At 50.5% G+C, this 18,501-nt stretch overlaps 1 protein-coding gene across 1 annotated transcript; it reads right to left on the bottom strand.

Moving 5' to 3' along the window:
- Positions 1 to 403: 403 nt before the first annotated feature.
- On the bottom strand, positions 404 to 15,211 carry LOC308640493 (golgin subfamily A member 2-like). The gene is made up of 27 exons (XM_081312382.1): positions 15,102 to 15,211; positions 13,503 to 13,625; positions 12,218 to 12,298; positions 10,144 to 10,251; positions 9,829 to 9,872; positions 9,647 to 9,710; positions 9,282 to 9,341; positions 9,021 to 9,101; positions 8,125 to 8,163; positions 7,796 to 7,858; positions 7,613 to 7,706; positions 7,413 to 7,519; positions 5,517 to 5,575; positions 5,059 to 5,200; positions 4,559 to 4,648; positions 4,345 to 4,452; positions 4,087 to 4,174; positions 3,339 to 3,676; positions 2,991 to 3,104; positions 2,413 to 2,658; positions 2,257 to 2,332; positions 1,971 to 2,062; positions 1,494 to 1,712; positions 1,311 to 1,413; positions 1,110 to 1,216; positions 874 to 1,030; positions 404 to 791 (listed from the first exon to the last, which is right to left on the bottom strand). Exons 1-27 carry the CDS (start codon positions 15,183 to 15,185, stop codon positions 577 to 579), a joined length of 3,102 nt encoding a protein of 1,033 aa, XP_081168508.1. The 5' UTR covers positions 15,186 to 15,211; the 3' UTR covers positions 404 to 576.
- Positions 15,212 to 18,501: the final 3,290 nt, after the last annotated feature.

Genomic DNA, 18,501 nt, shown 5'->3' with positions numbered 1-18,501 from the left:
GAGAATGCTGCCCAGTGGCCCTGCCCAAGATATTTCTGAGGATGGGAGCCCTCAGGACTGCCTGCGCCCACGCTGCCCTCGCCTAGCCTTCAGTAACCCTAAATGTTTGAAGACCCATGAGAATGCTGCCCAGCTGACCTGCCAAAGTGCTTCTAAGACGGGAGCCCTGCTGAATGGAGGACTGCCCCCGCCAGACTCTGCCCCAGCCCCACCTACAGTGAGCCCCATCTTAAGGGCTGTGAAAATGTTGCCCAACTTGCCTGCCTCAAAGTACCTCTTGTAAGAGGATAGAGCCCCCTAAATGAAGGACTGCTTGGTGAGGGCAAGGGGGCCACCATAGAGCCCTTCCCCTCTAGAAAATTATGAGCCTCTGGCCCTCTTTCTGGAGCAAGAGTCCAGAAATCAAGACTCAGCCCTAGCCAAGGTGGCAAAGGGTCTGCACCTGTTTGTCCCCTATTAGGGGTCTTAACTTGCTAGTCCTAAGGGTAAAAGGGTAACTGGGAAGGAATGGCAGGGACAGGGGGGTAAGGGACAGGTGGGGGAAAAGTCCCTGGCCCCTCCTCCCCGGCCTCCGACTTAGATGACCATGATCTTAACCTCATCATTGTCATCGGCACAGTAGAAGAAGGGGACGCAGGGGTTGGTGCCCAGGCCGAGGCGTTCCTGGGGGTTCTGGATCTCGCGCAGCAGCTGTATGATCTGCTGCGCAGTGTGGTTCTCAGGGGGAGAAGCCGCCCCAGCCTCTCCTTGTGCTGGCTCCATGCTGTCAGCAAGGCTCACCTCTCGAAGGTCTTTGGAGAGAGGAAAGGCCTCTGAGCACGGGGCAGCCCTCTGCTGCTCCTCCTGTCAGCCCGTCCTGAGGTCTCTACTCACCACCCTGCTTGTCAGTTGCTCCAAATTCCTGGGGGCTTGCTGGCTCTGGAGTGGTGGTCTCAGCAGGACTCTGGGCCGCTGCCAGGAACTTGCCCTGCCACTCGTTGCGCTCCCCCACAAGCTGCAGCACCAGCTCCTGCAGCTCCAGCAACTTGACCTGAAGGGAGAGGTGCTCAGTGCCCCGGCCCCAGCCCAGCCTGCAGGCCTGCAGAGAAGAGATGTTCAGGGGCTCCTACCTTCATCTCCTCCTTGTCCTGGGCCAGCCGGCTGATGTACTCCTCCTCCTCTCGGTGGCGCTCCTTCAGCACTGCCCTCTGATTTTGGTAGAGGGCAATGTATTCTCCTGCAGGGGGGGCAGGGCACAGGACTCAGATGCTGGGGCTCCCCCAACAGGCCCCTATGCAAACCCCACTGCCTTGGGCCCCAGCTGGGCTCACCGATGGTGTCCGTCTCTCCAGAGAGCTGGATGCAGCGATGTTCCAGTTCCTCCACCCGCTCCTTGAGCTCCACCTTCTCCTGCATGACCTCCAGGAAGCGGCTCTGAGGCCAAAATAGCAGGGTCAGGACTCAGGAGGGAACTGTCCTGTATCTACACTTCCTCTGTTGGGAAAGGCTCTCACCTGCAGCTTCTCCATGGCCATCTGTAGAGCCTGGGTGCTCTCCCCAGACACACAATTGTCCCCACTCCTGGGGACCAGGGCTTGCTCTGTGGGCTCACTCTGGGATGTGGCTTCCAGATGAGCCAGGCGCCGGCAGTGTGTCTGCTGCTCCCTCAGCTGCCTGCGCAGCCGTGCCTTCTCTTCCTCGGCACTGGCTAGAGCCGCATTAAAAAATACCACCTAGAGGCAAGACATGTCCTTTTTATTGAAGAAATGCTCGGGACAAACCAGGGAGCAGAGAGCAGAGCAGCCCTCCCCTGGGCCTCAGTGGGTCACTACTTTTCCTAGGGGGGCACGTATCCAATCCCTGTCTCCACGGGAGGCATGGGTGTTGGCGGAAATGGGAGTGGGAAAAACCAAGGTATCAGGACATCCAGAAGGACCACAGAGGGAGGCAGAAAAGGCGAGCTGGGGAAGGGACACAAGAGCACAGCTCACCATGGCCTCTCGGCTGTCCAGGTCCTCTGGGATGGTCAAACTGGGCCGAGAAGCCTCCTCCTCCTTTTCTTCCTCGTCCATTTCATCTTCTACTGCAGACAGCCAGAGGGATCCCTCAGACAACCCAAGGGGAGGCCCAGGAAAAAAAGGGTCCACTTCTGACCCCTCACTGTGTACCCCTGGGCCAGCCACCCCAGAGATTAACAGCACGTTCCGAAGGCTTCCTCTAACACTGTTCCACCACAGTCCCTCTTCAGGCTCCCCTCCTTGGGACAGTTTCACTCACCTTCCCCAGGAAGAGCCAGGAGGCTCAGCTGGGCCTGTAGCTGTTGGTTTTGCTGACTGGTGGCTTCTAGGCGCTCCTACGGATTGGGAAGTGAGTGAGAAGGCATAGAATGGCCAGGTCCTCCACTTAGGGGCCCGGCCTCAGCAGCCCCCTCACCTGGGTCTCCTGCAACTCCTGGCGGGCCATCTCCACTGCCATCTTGCCCTGCACCTCTTCATGCTGCAGCTGGTCTATAAGCTGAGTCTGCAGCAGAACCTGCTTGTGTAGCGCCTCCTTCTCGGAGGTCAGCTGCTGATAGGCAGCCACGTGCTGTTGATAGGCTGCCACGTACTGCTGCAGGTGAGACAGGTACTGGTCTCGCTGCTGTTGCAGATCCTGAGCCTCCTGGCTCTTCAGCTCCACCTGTGGGAAGGCCCTGGGTGTAAGGGCAAATGTCACTTGCTTCCAGTTCTTGATCCCAGCCCATAAGTGACGGTGGTGGTTAGTGGTGGAGGGTAACAGAGCCCCATGCCTCCAACACTTAGCCTCACATTTTGTAACCATCTTTCCCTACCACGGGAACTTCAGGCCACAGATGTGGAAAAGCAAAGAGAGCCACACACATCTGTTAAGTGCACCCTACTAGTGCCCAGTAACTGAAGCTAAAGAAACCAGGGTTAGTGGTGTGAAGCATTAAAGCCTCTCATCATGGCTGTCTCTTCCCCTACAGTGAGGGCACATGGGGCAAGGGTTACCGTCTCCTTTAGCTCTCCCAGCTTCTCCTGTAGCTGACCCAACTTCTTGGCCAGCTCCTTCTTGACGTGCTGCTCTGACTGCAGCGCACTGGTGATCTCCATATTCTCATTCGTCTGAACAGAAAGCAGGAATCAGTGCCATACAATGCAGCTAGAGACCCCAGGCCTGGGTGTCCACCTGCCACAGTCAGAGAGTTATCCCTCCCCCCACAGACACCTGAGCGAGGCTTTAGCTCGCAGGGTGCTTCACAGCCACCATTTCGTGGGGGGCGGGGTGGGGTGAAGGCCAAGACAGAAAGGCCCAGAAGGACCTGATGAGGAAGGCCTGTGAGCCCATGGGCCACGCACCAGCCTTATGAAGCCGTTCTGTAGCTCCGCCAGCTGCTCCTTGAGCTCACGGTTCTGGGAGAGCACGCGGCTGATGGTGGTGCGGTCGTTCTGCATGCTCTCCAGGATCTGCTTGCGCTCCTCTGCCTGCTCGCCCCAGAGCTCCGCAGCATGCTGGAGCTCCAGCAGCCGCTCCTCCTGCTCACGATTCAGGCGACTCAGGCTATTGTTATCCTGCACCTGGACATGGAGCTGTCCAGCCAGGTTCTCCAGTTCCTTCTGCAGCTGCTCCACATCTGCCTGCAGCTGCTGCTCTGCCTCTGAGGGCCCTGCTGGGGGCTCCACGGGTGGGGGCTCCACTGAGAAAGGAACCACACAATAAGGGACTTGGACCTATGGCTTTTCAGAACCCTCTTCGTGGGTCCACAGCTCTTAATTCAGGCTCCTCACTCCAAACCTTGCCTTCCTAATAGTTCCTCATGCCTACATGATGGTCAATCCTTCAAGTCATTTCCCAATATAGTTCCTTACACTGCCATGCTCAAGTCAACTGTGGGAGGCTGGCGGTAGGCACACCATCCCTCTCCGAAGATGGGGACACACTGCTGGCTCAGAGAGGTGATAAGATTTGCCATATATCTTCTGGCACAGACCCCTTTCCCTCTGCCACAGTGTCCTTGAAATCACTCCTCTCCCTGAGGTAGTCTAAGCCACCCCCCCAAAGCCCTCAGACATACTCCGGCTCCAGGTGACCCTCGTCCCCACTCACCCATCTGGCTCCTCAGTTCTGCCAAGTTGGTCTCCAACTCCTGAACCCGACACTCACTCTGTTCCTTCTCCTCCTTCAATGTGCGCAGCTGCCTCAGGCACAGGGGGAAAGAGCAGAGGGAGGGCATGGAGGACCCTGGCCCCGACTCCCTCTCTGCCCCCACCTCCAAAAATCCAGAACATGGACCCCTCTCCTGGTTGCACTCCACAGCAGGACGCACCAGGGAAACCCAGCAAGCCATCTGAGGTCAGGCCTCACCTGCTCTGACATCTGCTGCATCCTCTGCTGCCACATGGTCCTCTCTCCTTTCAGGTTCTCTGCATAGTGGTCTCTCTCCACCTGCAGTTGTTTCAGTGACTCCATCAGCTAACAAGAATGAGTACAGAAATTAGGAAGGCTATCACTGGTTGTTACCTGCTCCTGGCCACCTGGAGCCATCTTCCTCCCATATCCCTCCCTCTGCAAAGCCTACCTGCCCCACATGTTTCTCCAGCTGTGCCCGCTCCTCTACGGCCTGCTGTAACTGCTGGTTACTATCAGGGGCTTCAGACCGGCTAGAGAACTGAAGTGGGGAAAGTGAGAAGTTTAGATCTGGGGAGCCCAGGTGTTCCACATGATGCCTCCATAGGGTGTGAACTAGATCAGTGTACGACTCAGGGTCATTACCACATAATAAAAGTGCTGGCTGAACTCTTAGGAGAGGGAACAGACTCCTGGATAACCATATACAGGAAATCTACAACATGATGGTGTTCAACCAAGATGATTTAAAAATAAAAAATTAAAAAGCCATATCATTGAGATTCTGATTCCACAGGTCTGGGCAGAGCTCCCATTTGTGGATTTTTTAACCATCTCTGGAAGATTCTATGGCAGGACCAGACAAGGACCCAAATTTTCCAGCTCTTGGTTGGAGGCCACCCTGATGACCGCACGGGGCCAGGGCTGGGGCTGCTGGGGCTGCCGCCTTACTTGTTGCAGCAGCAGCTCAGACATCTCCAGCTTCTTTTGGAGCTCCTCTGCCCCCAGCTGCATAGCTGCTTTCTCTGCCAGCACCACACGGAGCTTCTCTTCCAATTCTGAGTTCTGCTGCTTCAGGTCCTCATTATTTATGCTGTAGTCAGAGGCAGCACAGTAAGGAATGTACCAAGAACAGGAAGAGAAATTTCGGTGACCAACCCATTGCCCTTGCCACAGAACCATGGTATTAGAAGGGACTCCAGGAATCAGGAGTCACAGGTGACAGACCACAGAGAAGATACGAGTAGCCTGAGGCTGCCCCAGGAATGAGGCAAAGGCTGGGACTACAGTTTGGCTTTGGACACATCCAAGCCTATAAAACCTCCTCCCCATGTTCACCTCCCACCCTCACCCCCACCCCCACAACCTCACTAAAGTCCTGGACTGCCCATTCTCCTTCCCCTTCCTACTTGTTCTTGTACAACTCCAGCCTGAGGGCATCTCTCTCTTTGGTTAGCTCCTTGTTGTGCTGCAAATACAGAAAACAAAGTCAGGATCTGGACCTGGCAGGCCAAAGAGGCAGCCAGCACTCTAACCACAGTAACTATTCCAGAGTGACACTTCCTCACCCTCAATCACACTTGACAGTTGTCCAAGGCATTGCTAAGCCCAGGGTTCATTTATGTTTTCATGTGTGTTTGCTTTGATTTGTGTGATAGGGAGTGTCTCAAGACATTATCCCTGCTGGTATTTAACTCCTGGGCTCAAATGATTATTCTGCTCCTCTGTACTTGGGACTAACAGTGTACCACCAAACTCAGCCTTGATTTGTTGTTTTCCTTGTGCTGACAACAAAACCCAGTGCCCAAAGCATGCTAGGCAAGTGCTCTATCACTGAAATACATCCCAAGCCCTCTTGTTTGCTTTGACTTTTATTTATCTGTTTGTTTATTTTTTGGTGTTGGGGATTGGCCCAGGGTTGCTTTATCATAGCCTTTTTTATTTTTTTAATTTTGAGACAGAGTCTCACAAAGAGGTTGGCATTGAACTTGTAATTCTCCTGCCTCAGCTCCCCAAGGTGCTGAGATCACAGGAGATCACCAGATCACCACCCTGCTTGATTACTCATTTGTTTTGAATAAGAACTCAGTAAGGCTTGGCATGGTGGCACACGCCTATAAGCCCAACAGTTTGGGAGGCTGAGGCAGGAAGATCGAGAGTTCAAAGTCAGCCTGCCTCAGCAAAAGGGAGGCACTAAGCAATTCAGTGAGAACCTGCCCCTAAATAAAATACTAAATAGGGCTGGGGATGTGGCTCAGTGGTTGAGGGTTGAGTGCCCCCGAGTTCAATCCCCGGTACCAAAAAAAAAAAAAAAAAAAGAAAGAACTCAATAGGGGAAAAAGATCTAACAGATAAAAGATCTACAATTGTATCTAATACTGGTGCTACTGTTATTACTACTAGCTGTAATTATCTACACTAAGTGCTTTGCCAGGCATCATGCTAATGATCCCACTTTATCTTTATAAACACTGTATGAGGCAGTTACTGGTTATCTCCATTTTGTAGGTGAAACACAGCCTTTAAGAAGCTAAGTGGCCTGTCTGGGATCACTTATGCAGAGCTCAAATTTGAACACCCTGGTCCCCACACAGGGATGGGGGTATAGTTAGAAGAAAGGAAGTTAAATCTGTTGTTCACAATTTGATTGGATGGTACATTCACATAGTCCAAAACGCAGAAGGTACAGAAGTGAAATGTCACTAGGTGTGGGGACACACACCTATAATCCCAGACTTGGGAGGCTGAGGCAAGAGGATTGCAAGTACAAGTCAGCCTTAGCAAGGACCTAAGCAACTTACTGAGACCCTGACTCAAAAAATAAAAAGAGCTAGGGATGTGAACCCCTGGGTTCAATCCCCAGTACTCCCCCCCCCACAAAAAAAAGAAGTGAAATATGTCTTAGCCACCCTGTTCCTCTCCCTGAGTTTATGTATTCCAGACATGTTTTATGTATATTACACACATGCCCCCTTCTCTCTCCACAAATGAAAACATACTAAGTTCTTGGGAACCTTCACAGCCCATGCATCATATATCCCTTCTCCTAGCACCTGGTAGAGGCCACAGCAGGCTAAGGGCATGGTGGGCTTCCCACACTCAGGGCTCCATATCCAGTGCTCACTGTGCAGAGTACCTGACTCATCCCCAGGCTTCCACTACCAACCACACCACACAAAGCAGCAAGAAACGGCCCATGCTGCATTCTGAGCAGCAAGATGCTCCATCCACAGAAGGGCCCTTTATGCTCACTCCTGCACTGGAAAGGTTAGGCTGCTGGTGGCGGGGCAGGAGGCTGGGCTCACCCTGTCTGCCTTCTTTTGCTGTGTGGAGACAGCAGACAGAGTCCGTTCCAGCTCTCCCACACGCTGTCGGGAAGACTGCAGACGGCCAGCAAGACCCTCAGACTCTCCTGGAATGAGAAGTCGAGATGAAGCCTCAAGAAATTACCCACAGGCCCGCCAAAGTGTCAGACTAGAGGCTGAAGAGGTCCCCAGACTCCCACCTGCTTTCTGCCTGACTGCGTTCTGAGTGTGAAACAGGGCTGTCTGTAATTCTGCTTTCTCAGACACCAGAATTCCTATGGTCTGGATGTGAACCTTTCAGAGAAAAACCAAAACAAGTGCTGAGGAGGAGGAAAGAGGTGTTTTCCAGGGAACATAGGGGACACATGGCACTGTCCACTCACCTGCAACTGTTCCCTTAGAGCTCCCTGCTCCTTTGCCAACTTCTCTTGAAACACCTTTTTCTCCTAGAGGCAGAGGAAGAAGCAGCTCTTACTGGGGGAGGCAGAGATGGAACAGCAAAGACCATGCCCCAGAGAACCTCAGTGGCCCAGGCAGGCCCACAAATGAGACCTGAGTATGAGGTACCCTGAGTGGGACAGGGTGGGCCATGGGGGGATGGGCAGTGAGCCTTCTCCAGGCTAGGAGTGGGCAGGACAAGACTGCGGCCTCTACCTGAGTCCTACCCCAATCCCAGGAGCCATGCAAGAAGCAAACACAGAAATCACATTACTTTTTCCAGTTGATCCAGAGTGTCTTGGTTCTGCTGTTTCTGCGGGGAAAAAGTCAAAGGAAGGTAATTGAGGTTGATCCCTTTTATGCCACTCTCCAGATCAGGATGGGGCAGGCAAGTGCCAGGGATGGGTCTAAAAGAAGTTGTTAGATCCCATGGGGACATGAACTGACTAATTCAAGCTCCCAAAGAAAGAGAATTTGGGTGTTGACTGGTGTTCGCTCACAGCTATGCAAGGGAGGGGCTGAATCTGAGTTCTCTTTAAAGGACAATACCATAAATCTCCAGAAATGGAGTTGGAGAAACAAAGACAACCCCCTGCAGCTTGTGACTCAGGAGGGTGCGTTCCCTCGGCAACTGAGCACATCCTATGGGCCAGGTAAAATTCTGAACAGTAGGGCTGTAGGAAGAAGAAGGATGGACAAGACCCCTCTTCTCCCTGGTGCTTATATTCCAATGAGCCTTTAAGTCTATGATGCTCAGAGCTGAAAGGGACCTTTGATTCCCTTTAATTCTACCTCTGTGGGAAACTCAAGCCCAGGGAGAAGTGGTTAGTCCAAAATCAAAGAGAGCAAATTAAGGACTGAACCAGGGCAGTATGCGGGGCTCCTGACAGCCATTTAGGCTTAGGCTCTTCCTGGAGCGACAACCTCAGGGCAAGTGGGGCAAGGACTCAAGAAATGGTCTTGAGGAGAGAGAGGACACAGAGAGGGAAGCAAAAGAAAGAGCCATGCGGAATGCTCTATGCTCTGAGGTCTCTCCAGCTGAGACCTAGGCCCCCCAGCACCCCATTCCCCTTGGCACCAGGGGCCCCCAGCCCCTTACTGCAGAGCCCCAAGGGAAACTGGAGCCCAAGATTGGCAGCATGAAACCAGGGGATCCCACTGGACTCTTACCAATTCCTCTATCTTGCTACTGAGTTGTTTGTTTGTTAGATAGCTGGAGTCCAGGGCTACTGCTAGCTCTTGGTACCGGCTCTGAGGCACATGCAGAGAGGAGGAGTTGGAGGAGGGTTGGGGGAAGAGGTAGAGAGAGCATCATTAGGGTTGGGGGGTGTGTGGACTGTCTCAGCTGGCAGCAGGGCACCCAGGCCCCACTGTGGGAGAAGATAGGAGCTGGCCTTCAGGGTCACTGGGCCAAGGGCCAGGGTCACTCACCTCCATATCCTTCATGTTAGCAGATGATGAGAGGCCTTCTCCATTGATGTACGATGTAGACTAGAAGAGATGAGAGGTCCAATGGAGATGCTCATTTCCTCTCAATGTCTAAGCCCTCTGACTTCCTTTCTTTCCTTTCAACTAGCAAAATCTTCCCTGGCCATGTTGGACCCCTATTCCCATAACCCCTTTATGCCAACTTCTCAGGGTTCCTATGCTCCCATCAGGCTTCCCCCTTCCAAGCAGCTCTCATCTGTGTTTTTTGCACCTGAATAAATGATGGCATCAAACATATATATCCAGTCCGTTATCTGAACTTCTCCTCCCCACCTCTGCTCCCTTATGGACCCTAATTTCTTAGGTACCTCAGATACAAGACCATTGATCTGTTGAGAAAGTTGTCGCAGGCTCTCGGTTGATGAGAAAGTCCTAGAGATGGAGACACAGGGTCAGGGGTAGAGATGGCTCCATGGGAAAAAGTTCATGGGTGGTGGCCATCCCTGACTCCTGTGGTCTAGGGTCTGCTGCCCCAGTAGGAGATACTCACTTTGTTTCATCCATAATATTAGGACCAATGTCGGCATCATGGTTCTGTTTGGGAAGAAACACATGACGTGGTCATTCAACTTCTAGTAAAAATCACCCAGGGATAGGGTGAGCCAACCTCATTCCAATAACTTTCCATCTCCCAAACCTCAAAGAAAAGCCGTGTCTTGGCCTCCCCATCCCAGTCCCCAGGAAGAGCACCTGGCTATAGAGACCAAGCTACCTGAAGAGAGGAGAGTCCGTATGAGCATTATCCTTTGGGAAAAGGATGAGTAAGCACACAGGAAGATAGTGGGCAAAAGGGAAAGGAACAAACCTGAGGTGACTCCAGGCTAGGGAGAGTAGGGCCTGGAGAAGGGACACGGCCAAGTGACACGCTGTCATCAGCAGCTGGTGGTGCAGGAGCAGTGTGGTCTTTGGGTGCCTGTCACAGAACAGAGCAGGGGGAGGGGGTCAGGTGCCATATAGGAGAGAACCTGCTTCACTGCTATGGACACAAGGGTGCAGAGCAGGCAGGACATTGTTGCTGCAGTCAGAGGGATAGTCATATGTGCTGGGAGCACCTGGGGGTATAGATACGGTTAGCCCAGGCTTCAGACTGCTTGGCAGCATTTCCGCCAGCCAAAGATCAAAGCAGGGGCTGCATGACCCCCTTCCTAAATACCTGAGGACCTTGTTCTCCCTGGGGCTCAGCAAAAGGTGGTATAGGCTTGGGCCAATGGCAGCCACAGCAGGTAGAAGGAAAGTGTGGCCAAGTCAGGGAGAAGAAATGCACTGTTCTAGAGAATTACTGTGACCCTAACCCTGGGATTCTGCTGGCCAGAGACTATGGGTGATGGACTTGGTGTCATAGTCTACTCCCCTCACCATAACCTAGTTCTACTAGAAATCACATTGTCTCCATTATTCCCCATTTCTGGAGACACCACTATCTCTACTTAGGGGACTGCAATCCCATCTCTGCATTCCTAGAGTAGAAAACCTCTGTGGGAACCAGTTATTGATGCAGCGAGGCTTTGAAACACAGTAGGTCTTCACCTCCACAACAGAGGGGCACAGGCTGGGTGCACAATCTCAGAACACTAGCACAGACTAGGATTTTTCTGATGAGAAAACATCCCCCTATGTGGCTGGCCCCTCACTAGAGCAAACGCCAGACACACAGCTGCAGGACTTATTGAGGCTCCCACCTCACATGCCACTTTGTATCCTCCAAGTTGACAAAGTGAGTCATAGCACCTGGGTAGACCTGACCACCTGGGTGGGAACAGCTATGATGACTGGAAAACTCTTCAACCCGTCATCCCTCTCCCTATGCCCAGTTCCAAAAGGATCTGGCTCTGTCTTAGCTCTATTGCTCTGGCTTGGCAGATGTCCTTGGACAAGTTAGCTAAAGAGAAAGTTCCAATACAATATCCGATGGAGGCCAATGCCTAGCTCTGTGTACCCAGACCCTGCCCCAGGACTGAGCTACCTGCATTCCTGAAAGGTCCTCTATGACTTCATAATGACCTCATAATGCTGACCATGACCCTTCCGTTCCCTCTGCCTCCCCACTCTCCATGTGCATGAATGTTACTCACCTTTAATCTTCGAAGTGGCCTCAAAGTGGCCACCTCCTCCATCCTTGAATCCATTCAGAACCAATTTCCCCTCACTTAAGTATTTGGGATGGTGCCACATTCTCCCTAGCTTCTCTCAGAAGCCTCTCCTCCCTATGCCTGCATCCTATCTTGTGTCTGTTTTCGCCTCTGTTTAACAAAGTGCCTGTGCTTTGAAGGGCCAAATGAATATGGCCAGGTGTCCTCTGATTTTTAAGAGAGATTAGGGGCAGAGTGTTCTGGTCATTCACCTGTTGGTTAACCTCACATCCTTTACAGTTATTTGATCTGAACAAAATAGCCTCAATCCTTGCAACTATAATGCAAACTCACTTTTTCTTAACCTTACATTCCCAAATGTCAAACCCAATGAAGTAATCAATCAAGAAAATTACAAACTTTTAATGTCTAATGATCTTTTAGGGATGGACACACAGAGGACAAGACCTAAAAAGTTTTGCTGTTGTTTTGTTTTTTAATCTCTCCCAGTCTGAAAGCACCACACTGGGCATTCAAAAGCTCAAGCTCCACACACCTTCTCTCAAAGTTATTCCCAAATTAATTTTAGTCTTCAAGGTATGTTTCACCTTCTCCAAGATGATAAAAGATGTGGGGAAGGAAAAAAGCCCAATCAACAAAGCAAGTGAAGAAGCAGATGTAAGCAGGCTGAGGGTTAATGGCAGCAACATAAAATAAGCCAGAGGCAAATGATCCCCAAACCAGAGAAGCCTCAGAGGCATGCACAGCTGGGAGAGAGGAAGCCAAAGGGTGGTCTCGGCACTGCCTCACCTTCCACTTGTCCAATGGGGGGAGTGCTACCCCATTGGAATGGTTAAGGTCGGACACCAGCACCTTCAGAATGTCCTGAATCTACAGGAGGTGAAAAGGGAAAAACAAGGGTGGGGGAAAAGAAAGAAGTGGCTTAGAGAGAGGCAAGAAAGTCAAGGGAAGGGAGAAGTTGGTTTAGGAAAATGAAATGCTAGAAGAGCAAAGGAGACCAATACCAGGGACTGTGCCATCCTTCCAAAAAGCTACTTGCTGCCTTGCAAATAGTAAAATTCTGAGTGATGTAGTCAAGTTACCTGACCAGTGCAAGTCTTAATATGCACATGAGACCCTCTCCTCAGGCTTAGGATGAAGGGCGGAATCTGGAAGAGCTCCATACGCCCATCTCCATTTCAAAAACCAGACTCCCAAGTAAGGGTTCACTAGAACACAGGGAGTTAGAGCTAAAAATTAAGTTTGAAAGACAATGATTTAATCCAACCATATCATCTTACAGATAAGGAAACTGAGACCCTGGAAGAAAATAAATTTTCTGAGGTCACCCAGCAAGCTAATAGCAAAAACAGACTCAAAATTCAGACATTCTTCCAATCCTGGAGCTTGGGGCTCTTGCAGTGATGCATCCTAAAAGAAGAGCCTGATGGCAAGCAGCTGTTCTCAATTGCCTGGCTTCCCCCTGGCCCCCGAGGCTGAGGAAACCAAATAGCAACTACCATTTATTGAATGTTTACTCCAAACCTAACTCTCTATTAGGAAATAAATATAAAAACAATAAATCTCATTTAAGCTTCATAAGTGTACATAAAAACTATATACATATATATATATATTTTTTCAGTGCTGAGGATTGAACCCAGGGACCTCATACAACTGAGACACCCCCAGCTCTCAAAACCAAAATTCTTTTTTTATAATGTTTTTGGAGTTTTAGATGGACAACATGTCTTTATTTTTATGTGGGGTTAAGGATCGAACCCAGTGCCTCACATATGTAGATAAGCACTCTGCCACTGAGCTACCACCCTAGCCCCTCAAACCCAGAATTCTTTTTTTTTGTAGTTGTATATGTACAGCATACCTTTATTTTATTTGTTTATTTGTATGTGGTGCTGAGGATTGAACCCAGTGCCTCACACATGCTAGGCAAGTGCTCTGCCACTGGAACTAGAGCCCCAGCCCTCAAACCCAGAATTCTTAACCAATACCTTACACTTCTTCAATCTTAACCATTACCCTTTTCTGCCCTTTGAACCCCCAATCCCTGGGAGCCTGACCAGCTAAAACTCACATCCTCAGGTGAATGACAACCACCAGCAGTGGTTGTCTCAGGGCTACTGCCATTTTTTATCTTTTTTTTCTTCTTTACTCCTGCAGGAACACCAAGACCGTTCTTCGGCTGATACTCTCTCAGCTGTGAAAAGGAGAAGCAGTGACATTCATGAGAATTAGCCCCTACATTCACATCTTCCTCTATAATTTTTATAAAATATTCTTATGTGTACCATCTGATATAATGTCATCAACAATGTCACAAGGTGTTTCAATGATTAAGGACTGAAAAGATGGACTACAAACATCAAGTTTTTTTTATAAAGACAATAATGGAGTTCAAGTTCAATCTTCTGACTCCCAGCTCTGGAGTTCGCCATAAAGCAGCAGCTCCCAGGGGCAAGCCAGAGGTAGGGGTGGATAAGTAAATATTAAGCAAGCAGGAACTGTACACTGGGCGGTTCAGAAGCCAAATATTGGAGTCCTGCTTATACCTCTGTACTTCCCAAAGTTTTACAAATCAACATATTCTAACAGAAGGCAGTAAAGACACAGCCCCAGCAAATCTGGCAACAGAGCACAACCCAAATATCATTTCAGAGAGGTCTATTACAATCTTAAAAATATATACAAATGTCATCTTTATATACATTAATGTTTAATCGCTCTCAAGAAAATAAACTGATGCTTCAGAGAGATGCCTCACATTTATTATCCCAGAGCACTCTGCACCCCAAGTTGTGAAGATGAATTGGGGAAGATGCAAACTGTGAAGCTCAGTTCCCAGGACCTGTTCCACATTAGACAAACAGACCTCACTCCAGCAAACACTGAATGAAGGGCACCCTGGTCCCAGATCTCAGGGAATTCGAATGTAAAGATGTCAGGGGAAAAAAAAAAATTTAAGCCACTCTGGAAGGTAGACACTTGGGAGAAAATCCCAGGTTTAGGAAGAACCCAAACCTGTTCTTCCATGGTCACCGGGAGATACTGTCAACGTTTTTATTAGCTCATTGGTGAAGTGTGTAGGCTTTCTGAGTTATCACTGTGTGAGTTGGAAGTAATGGAGCCTAAAACCTCTCAGCACTAGGTCCCACAGACCTGAGAGTTCCCTTCCAGGTGGAAATCTGTGCCCAGACCAAAGAAGCCCAAAGGGAGTGAAGACACTTATGGGACCAGGTAGGAAGATCACAGGCCGAGCTCGCGGTGGTAATGACAGTTCTGAGGGGGACTGTGACATAACTACATTCCACTCCTCCCTACCGACGCCCGAGTCGCTACTCCACCGTGGGGGAGGGGAAAGCAGGGCTGGGACCGAGGTCCTTGACCACCAGGGAGCCCAGGGAGATCCAATTTGGGGCGGCAGGAAGCCGGGGCCGCGCCTGGAGCGGGGAGCCCTGGAGTCACCGGCCAAAGTCACCCAGGGGCGACTGGCGAGGGCGGGGGCTGAGCTGTTGAGGGGGCGGGGCTGGCTGAGAAGACTTTAGTGGGGGGAGCTGGGGGGCGCCCAGGGGCTCGCCCCGGGTACCTCAGGAATGGCACAGACTCTGGCCACGGTCCGGCGGTCGGAAGGACTCGGTCTGTCTGGCTCGAGGGGCCGCGACCCGGCGCGTTTTACCTTTTTCTTGGCCGCGGCCAATTTGCTCTGTCTGGTCTCTTCCGACCTACCGGGGCGGGGAGGGGGAAGTAGGGGGCGCCACATCACCAAGATCCCAGCAACCAACGCGAAATTTCTTCCGGCGGCTAAAGCGGAATGAAGCGAATCCAGGGCGGTTCTAGGCGTCCGTGGTGGGTGGTGGGCGTGGCCTAAATTCCCCAAGCTGATTGGTTAACAAGAAAGATGACGGGGAGAGGGGCGTGGCCAGGTCACCGCGAGCCGCGGTGGGCGGGTGGAGTCACAAAGAAAGCTGCGCGCGCAGCCGCTGTCCCCGCCCACTCCGGGAAGGGGCGGGGGCTGCGCTCGGTGGGTGCGCGCGCGCAGCTTTTCGTGCGACGGTTTCTGGCTGCGGCCGCCGAATTCTTTTCATCCAGAGCACCTGAGGCGTCACTCTCCAGTCCTCGCCCTGGATCCTCCTGCACCACAGAACCTCCCGGCCCGGGGGCCTCGGACCCCGGGGCTCAGGAGGTGGGTGAGGAACTGGCATTAGTCCCTTTCCTGATTCCTTGCAGCTCCTCCCCGGACTTTCAGAAATCCCCCACCCAGCCCTCCTGGCACTCTTTCCCACAACCCCTCCTTCCTCGAGGGTCCCGGCCCTGATTCCGGGAGTGTAGCTCCCGGCAGCACCGGTCCGGTCACCCCTACTTCCCAACTGCTGCTCCTCCTGCACCCACGGTTCCCCGTTCCTTTCCAAGCGGCTCGCGGTCCCACCAAGCTTTTTCCCTCGGCCTTCTCTCTAGGACTGAACACGGACAGAACCGAAGTTCCCGCGGGGCCTTCCGATCCCCTGTGAGTATGTCGGTGCCCCACCCTCCTCTCCATCCCACTGCAGCCCACGCTGCTCAGCCCTCCTCAACGACTTCTCCCAGCGGGATCTGTTCTGCTGAAAAATCCCAGGTCACTTCGCAGTCCCTTCCCTTCCTCCTGCCCTCCAGTCTTCAAAGGGCTGTGCTGGCCTCCCCCTCCTGCCTCAGCTGCTTTTTCCCCTCCCTTACTCCAGTCCTTCTGCTAAGGTGGACAACACAGTGGGCAACACAGTGAGACCCCCATACCTAAACTTTTTTTTTTTTATTAAAGTCTTATTTTGTTTTGTGGTGTTGGGGATGGAATCCAAGGACTTGTGCATACTAGACAAGTGCACTACACTGAGCTACATCTCCAGCCCCATGAATCCTTTTTTTAATTAAGTAATTAACTAATATAACAGGGATTGAAACCAGGGGCTCCTAACCACTGAGCCACAACCCCAGCCCCCTCCCTTTTAAAATATTTTTAGTTGCAGTTGAACATAATACCTTTATTTCATTTATTCATTTTTATATGATGCTGAGGATTGAACCCAGGGCCTCACACACGCTAGTTGAGTGCTCTACTGCTAAGTCACAATCCCAGCCCTCCCAGGCCTTTTTATATTTTATTTAGAGACAGGATCTTGCTAAATTGCTGAGGCTGGCCTTGAACTTTCGGTCTTGCCTCAGCCTCCCAAGCCACTAGGACTACAAGGAATGGGCAACAGCACCCAGCGAAGGCTTGTTTTTAAAAAGGGAAAGAATGATGGGCTGGGATTGCGGCTCAGGGGTGCAGTGCTCATGTAGCACGTCCGAGGCCCTGGTTTTGATCCTCAGCACACATTAAAATAAAGGGTTGTGTCCAACTTTTTTACTTTTTTTTTTTTTTTAAAGAGGGAATTTTAATATTTATTTATTTATTTTTTAGTTTTCGGCGGTCACAACATCTTTGTTTGTATGTGGTGCTGAGGATCGAACCCGGGCCACACGCATGCCAGGCGAGCGCGCTACCACTTGAGCCACATCCCCAGCCCTTTTTTACTTTTTTAAAAAAATAAATGTTTAAAAAAATAAATAAAAAGGGAAGGAATGAATTAAGAGAACAAGCAAGGCATGATCTGGAATCCAACGAGGGTTCAGGGAGGTCAAAGGCAGTCCACACTGTTTCCCTGGGAGAAAATATCATACAACTTGATGCTTTTCACAGATTGTGGTTTCCCACCCTGTTATTTGGGCTTACTTATCCATTAGGCCTCACCTTCAGCCTCACCATTTCTGGGGAGGCTTCCTTGCACAACTAAAGTCTGGGCTCAAGTCTGGGCTCCCCTCTTCAAACCAGGCTCATACTATCCTAGAATTTTTTAGTCTGTTTCTTCCTCATCCTGTGGCTCCTGGAGGGAAAAAATTGGTTGGCAGAGCATCCCAGGTGCCCAGTTAAGGGCAGGAGCTTCATCAATGAATAAATACCAAGTCTTTCATGATCTAATTGAGAGGGGTGATGGAAACCCCATCATGGTTAATCAGAGTAAAGAAGGAGGATGAGTTTTTGAAAAAGAGACTAGAAGCTAAAAGAGTGGACTGCACGAACATCAAGAACTGGGGGGAAGATTAAAAGCGGGGCTGGGTGAGCCCCTGGTTTCAATCCCTGTTATATTAGTTAATTAATTAATTAAAAAAAGATTCGTGGGGCTGGAGATGTAGCTCAGTGTAGTGCACTTGTCTAGTATGCACAAGTCCCTGGATTCCATCCCCAACACCACAAAACAAAATAAGACTTTAATTAAAAAAAAAAAAAAGTTTAGGTATGGGGGTCTCACTGTGTTGCCCACTGTGTTGTCCACCTTAGCAGAAGGACTGGAGTAAGGGAGGGGAAAAAGCAGCTGAGGCAGGAGGGGGAGGCCAGCACAGCCCTTTGAAGACTGGAGGGCAGGAGGAAGGGAAGGGACTGCGAAGTGACCTGGGATTTTTCAGCAGAACAGATCCCGCTGGGAGAAGTCGTTGAGGAGGGCTGAGCAGCGTGGGCTGCAGTGGGATGGAGAGGAGGGTGGGGCACCGACATACTCACAGGGGATCGGAAGGCCCCGCGGGAACTTCGGATGTCCACAGATGAATTGAGGACATACTACCTTCCAATCAGTATGTGTGGTGCTTTCTGGTTTATTTTAATCTCTACCCCTTTCAAATTGTCATTTCAATGTAGATCCATACATTTGTCCACATTCTCTTCATTTTAAGAGACTAAGACAATGTTTTCATGTTAATCTTATTATATCTAGTATTATGTTGACTTCAGTAATCTTTCAGTACAAATGATTTGTTATTACTTCCATATCATCTATATGTTAAGTGATTTATTAGGAGGGACCTTATGATAATACCTTCCAAATACTATTTAATATAGTCTTTCAGGCAAATGCAAAAACATTGCAATAATCCAGGTTCCAAATCCCCTGAAAGAATAACCACTTTCTTAGTTTATGTAATAGTCATCTATGGGTTACAATAAAATGATTTATAGTATTTTTAAAAAAGCTTTAGTGAAAAAAAAACAAAATAAAAAACAATAAGTTAAC

The sequence above is a fragment of the Spermophilus citellus genome (assembly GCF_964194105.1).
Source record: "Spermophilus citellus genome assembly, contig: SCAFFOLD_147, whole genome shotgun sequence".
NCBI lineage: Eukaryota > Metazoa > Chordata > Mammalia > Rodentia > Sciuridae > Spermophilus > Spermophilus citellus.
The sequence above is the reverse complement of the archived record's forward strand: the minus strand, read 5'-3'. Positions and strand labels throughout refer to the sequence as shown.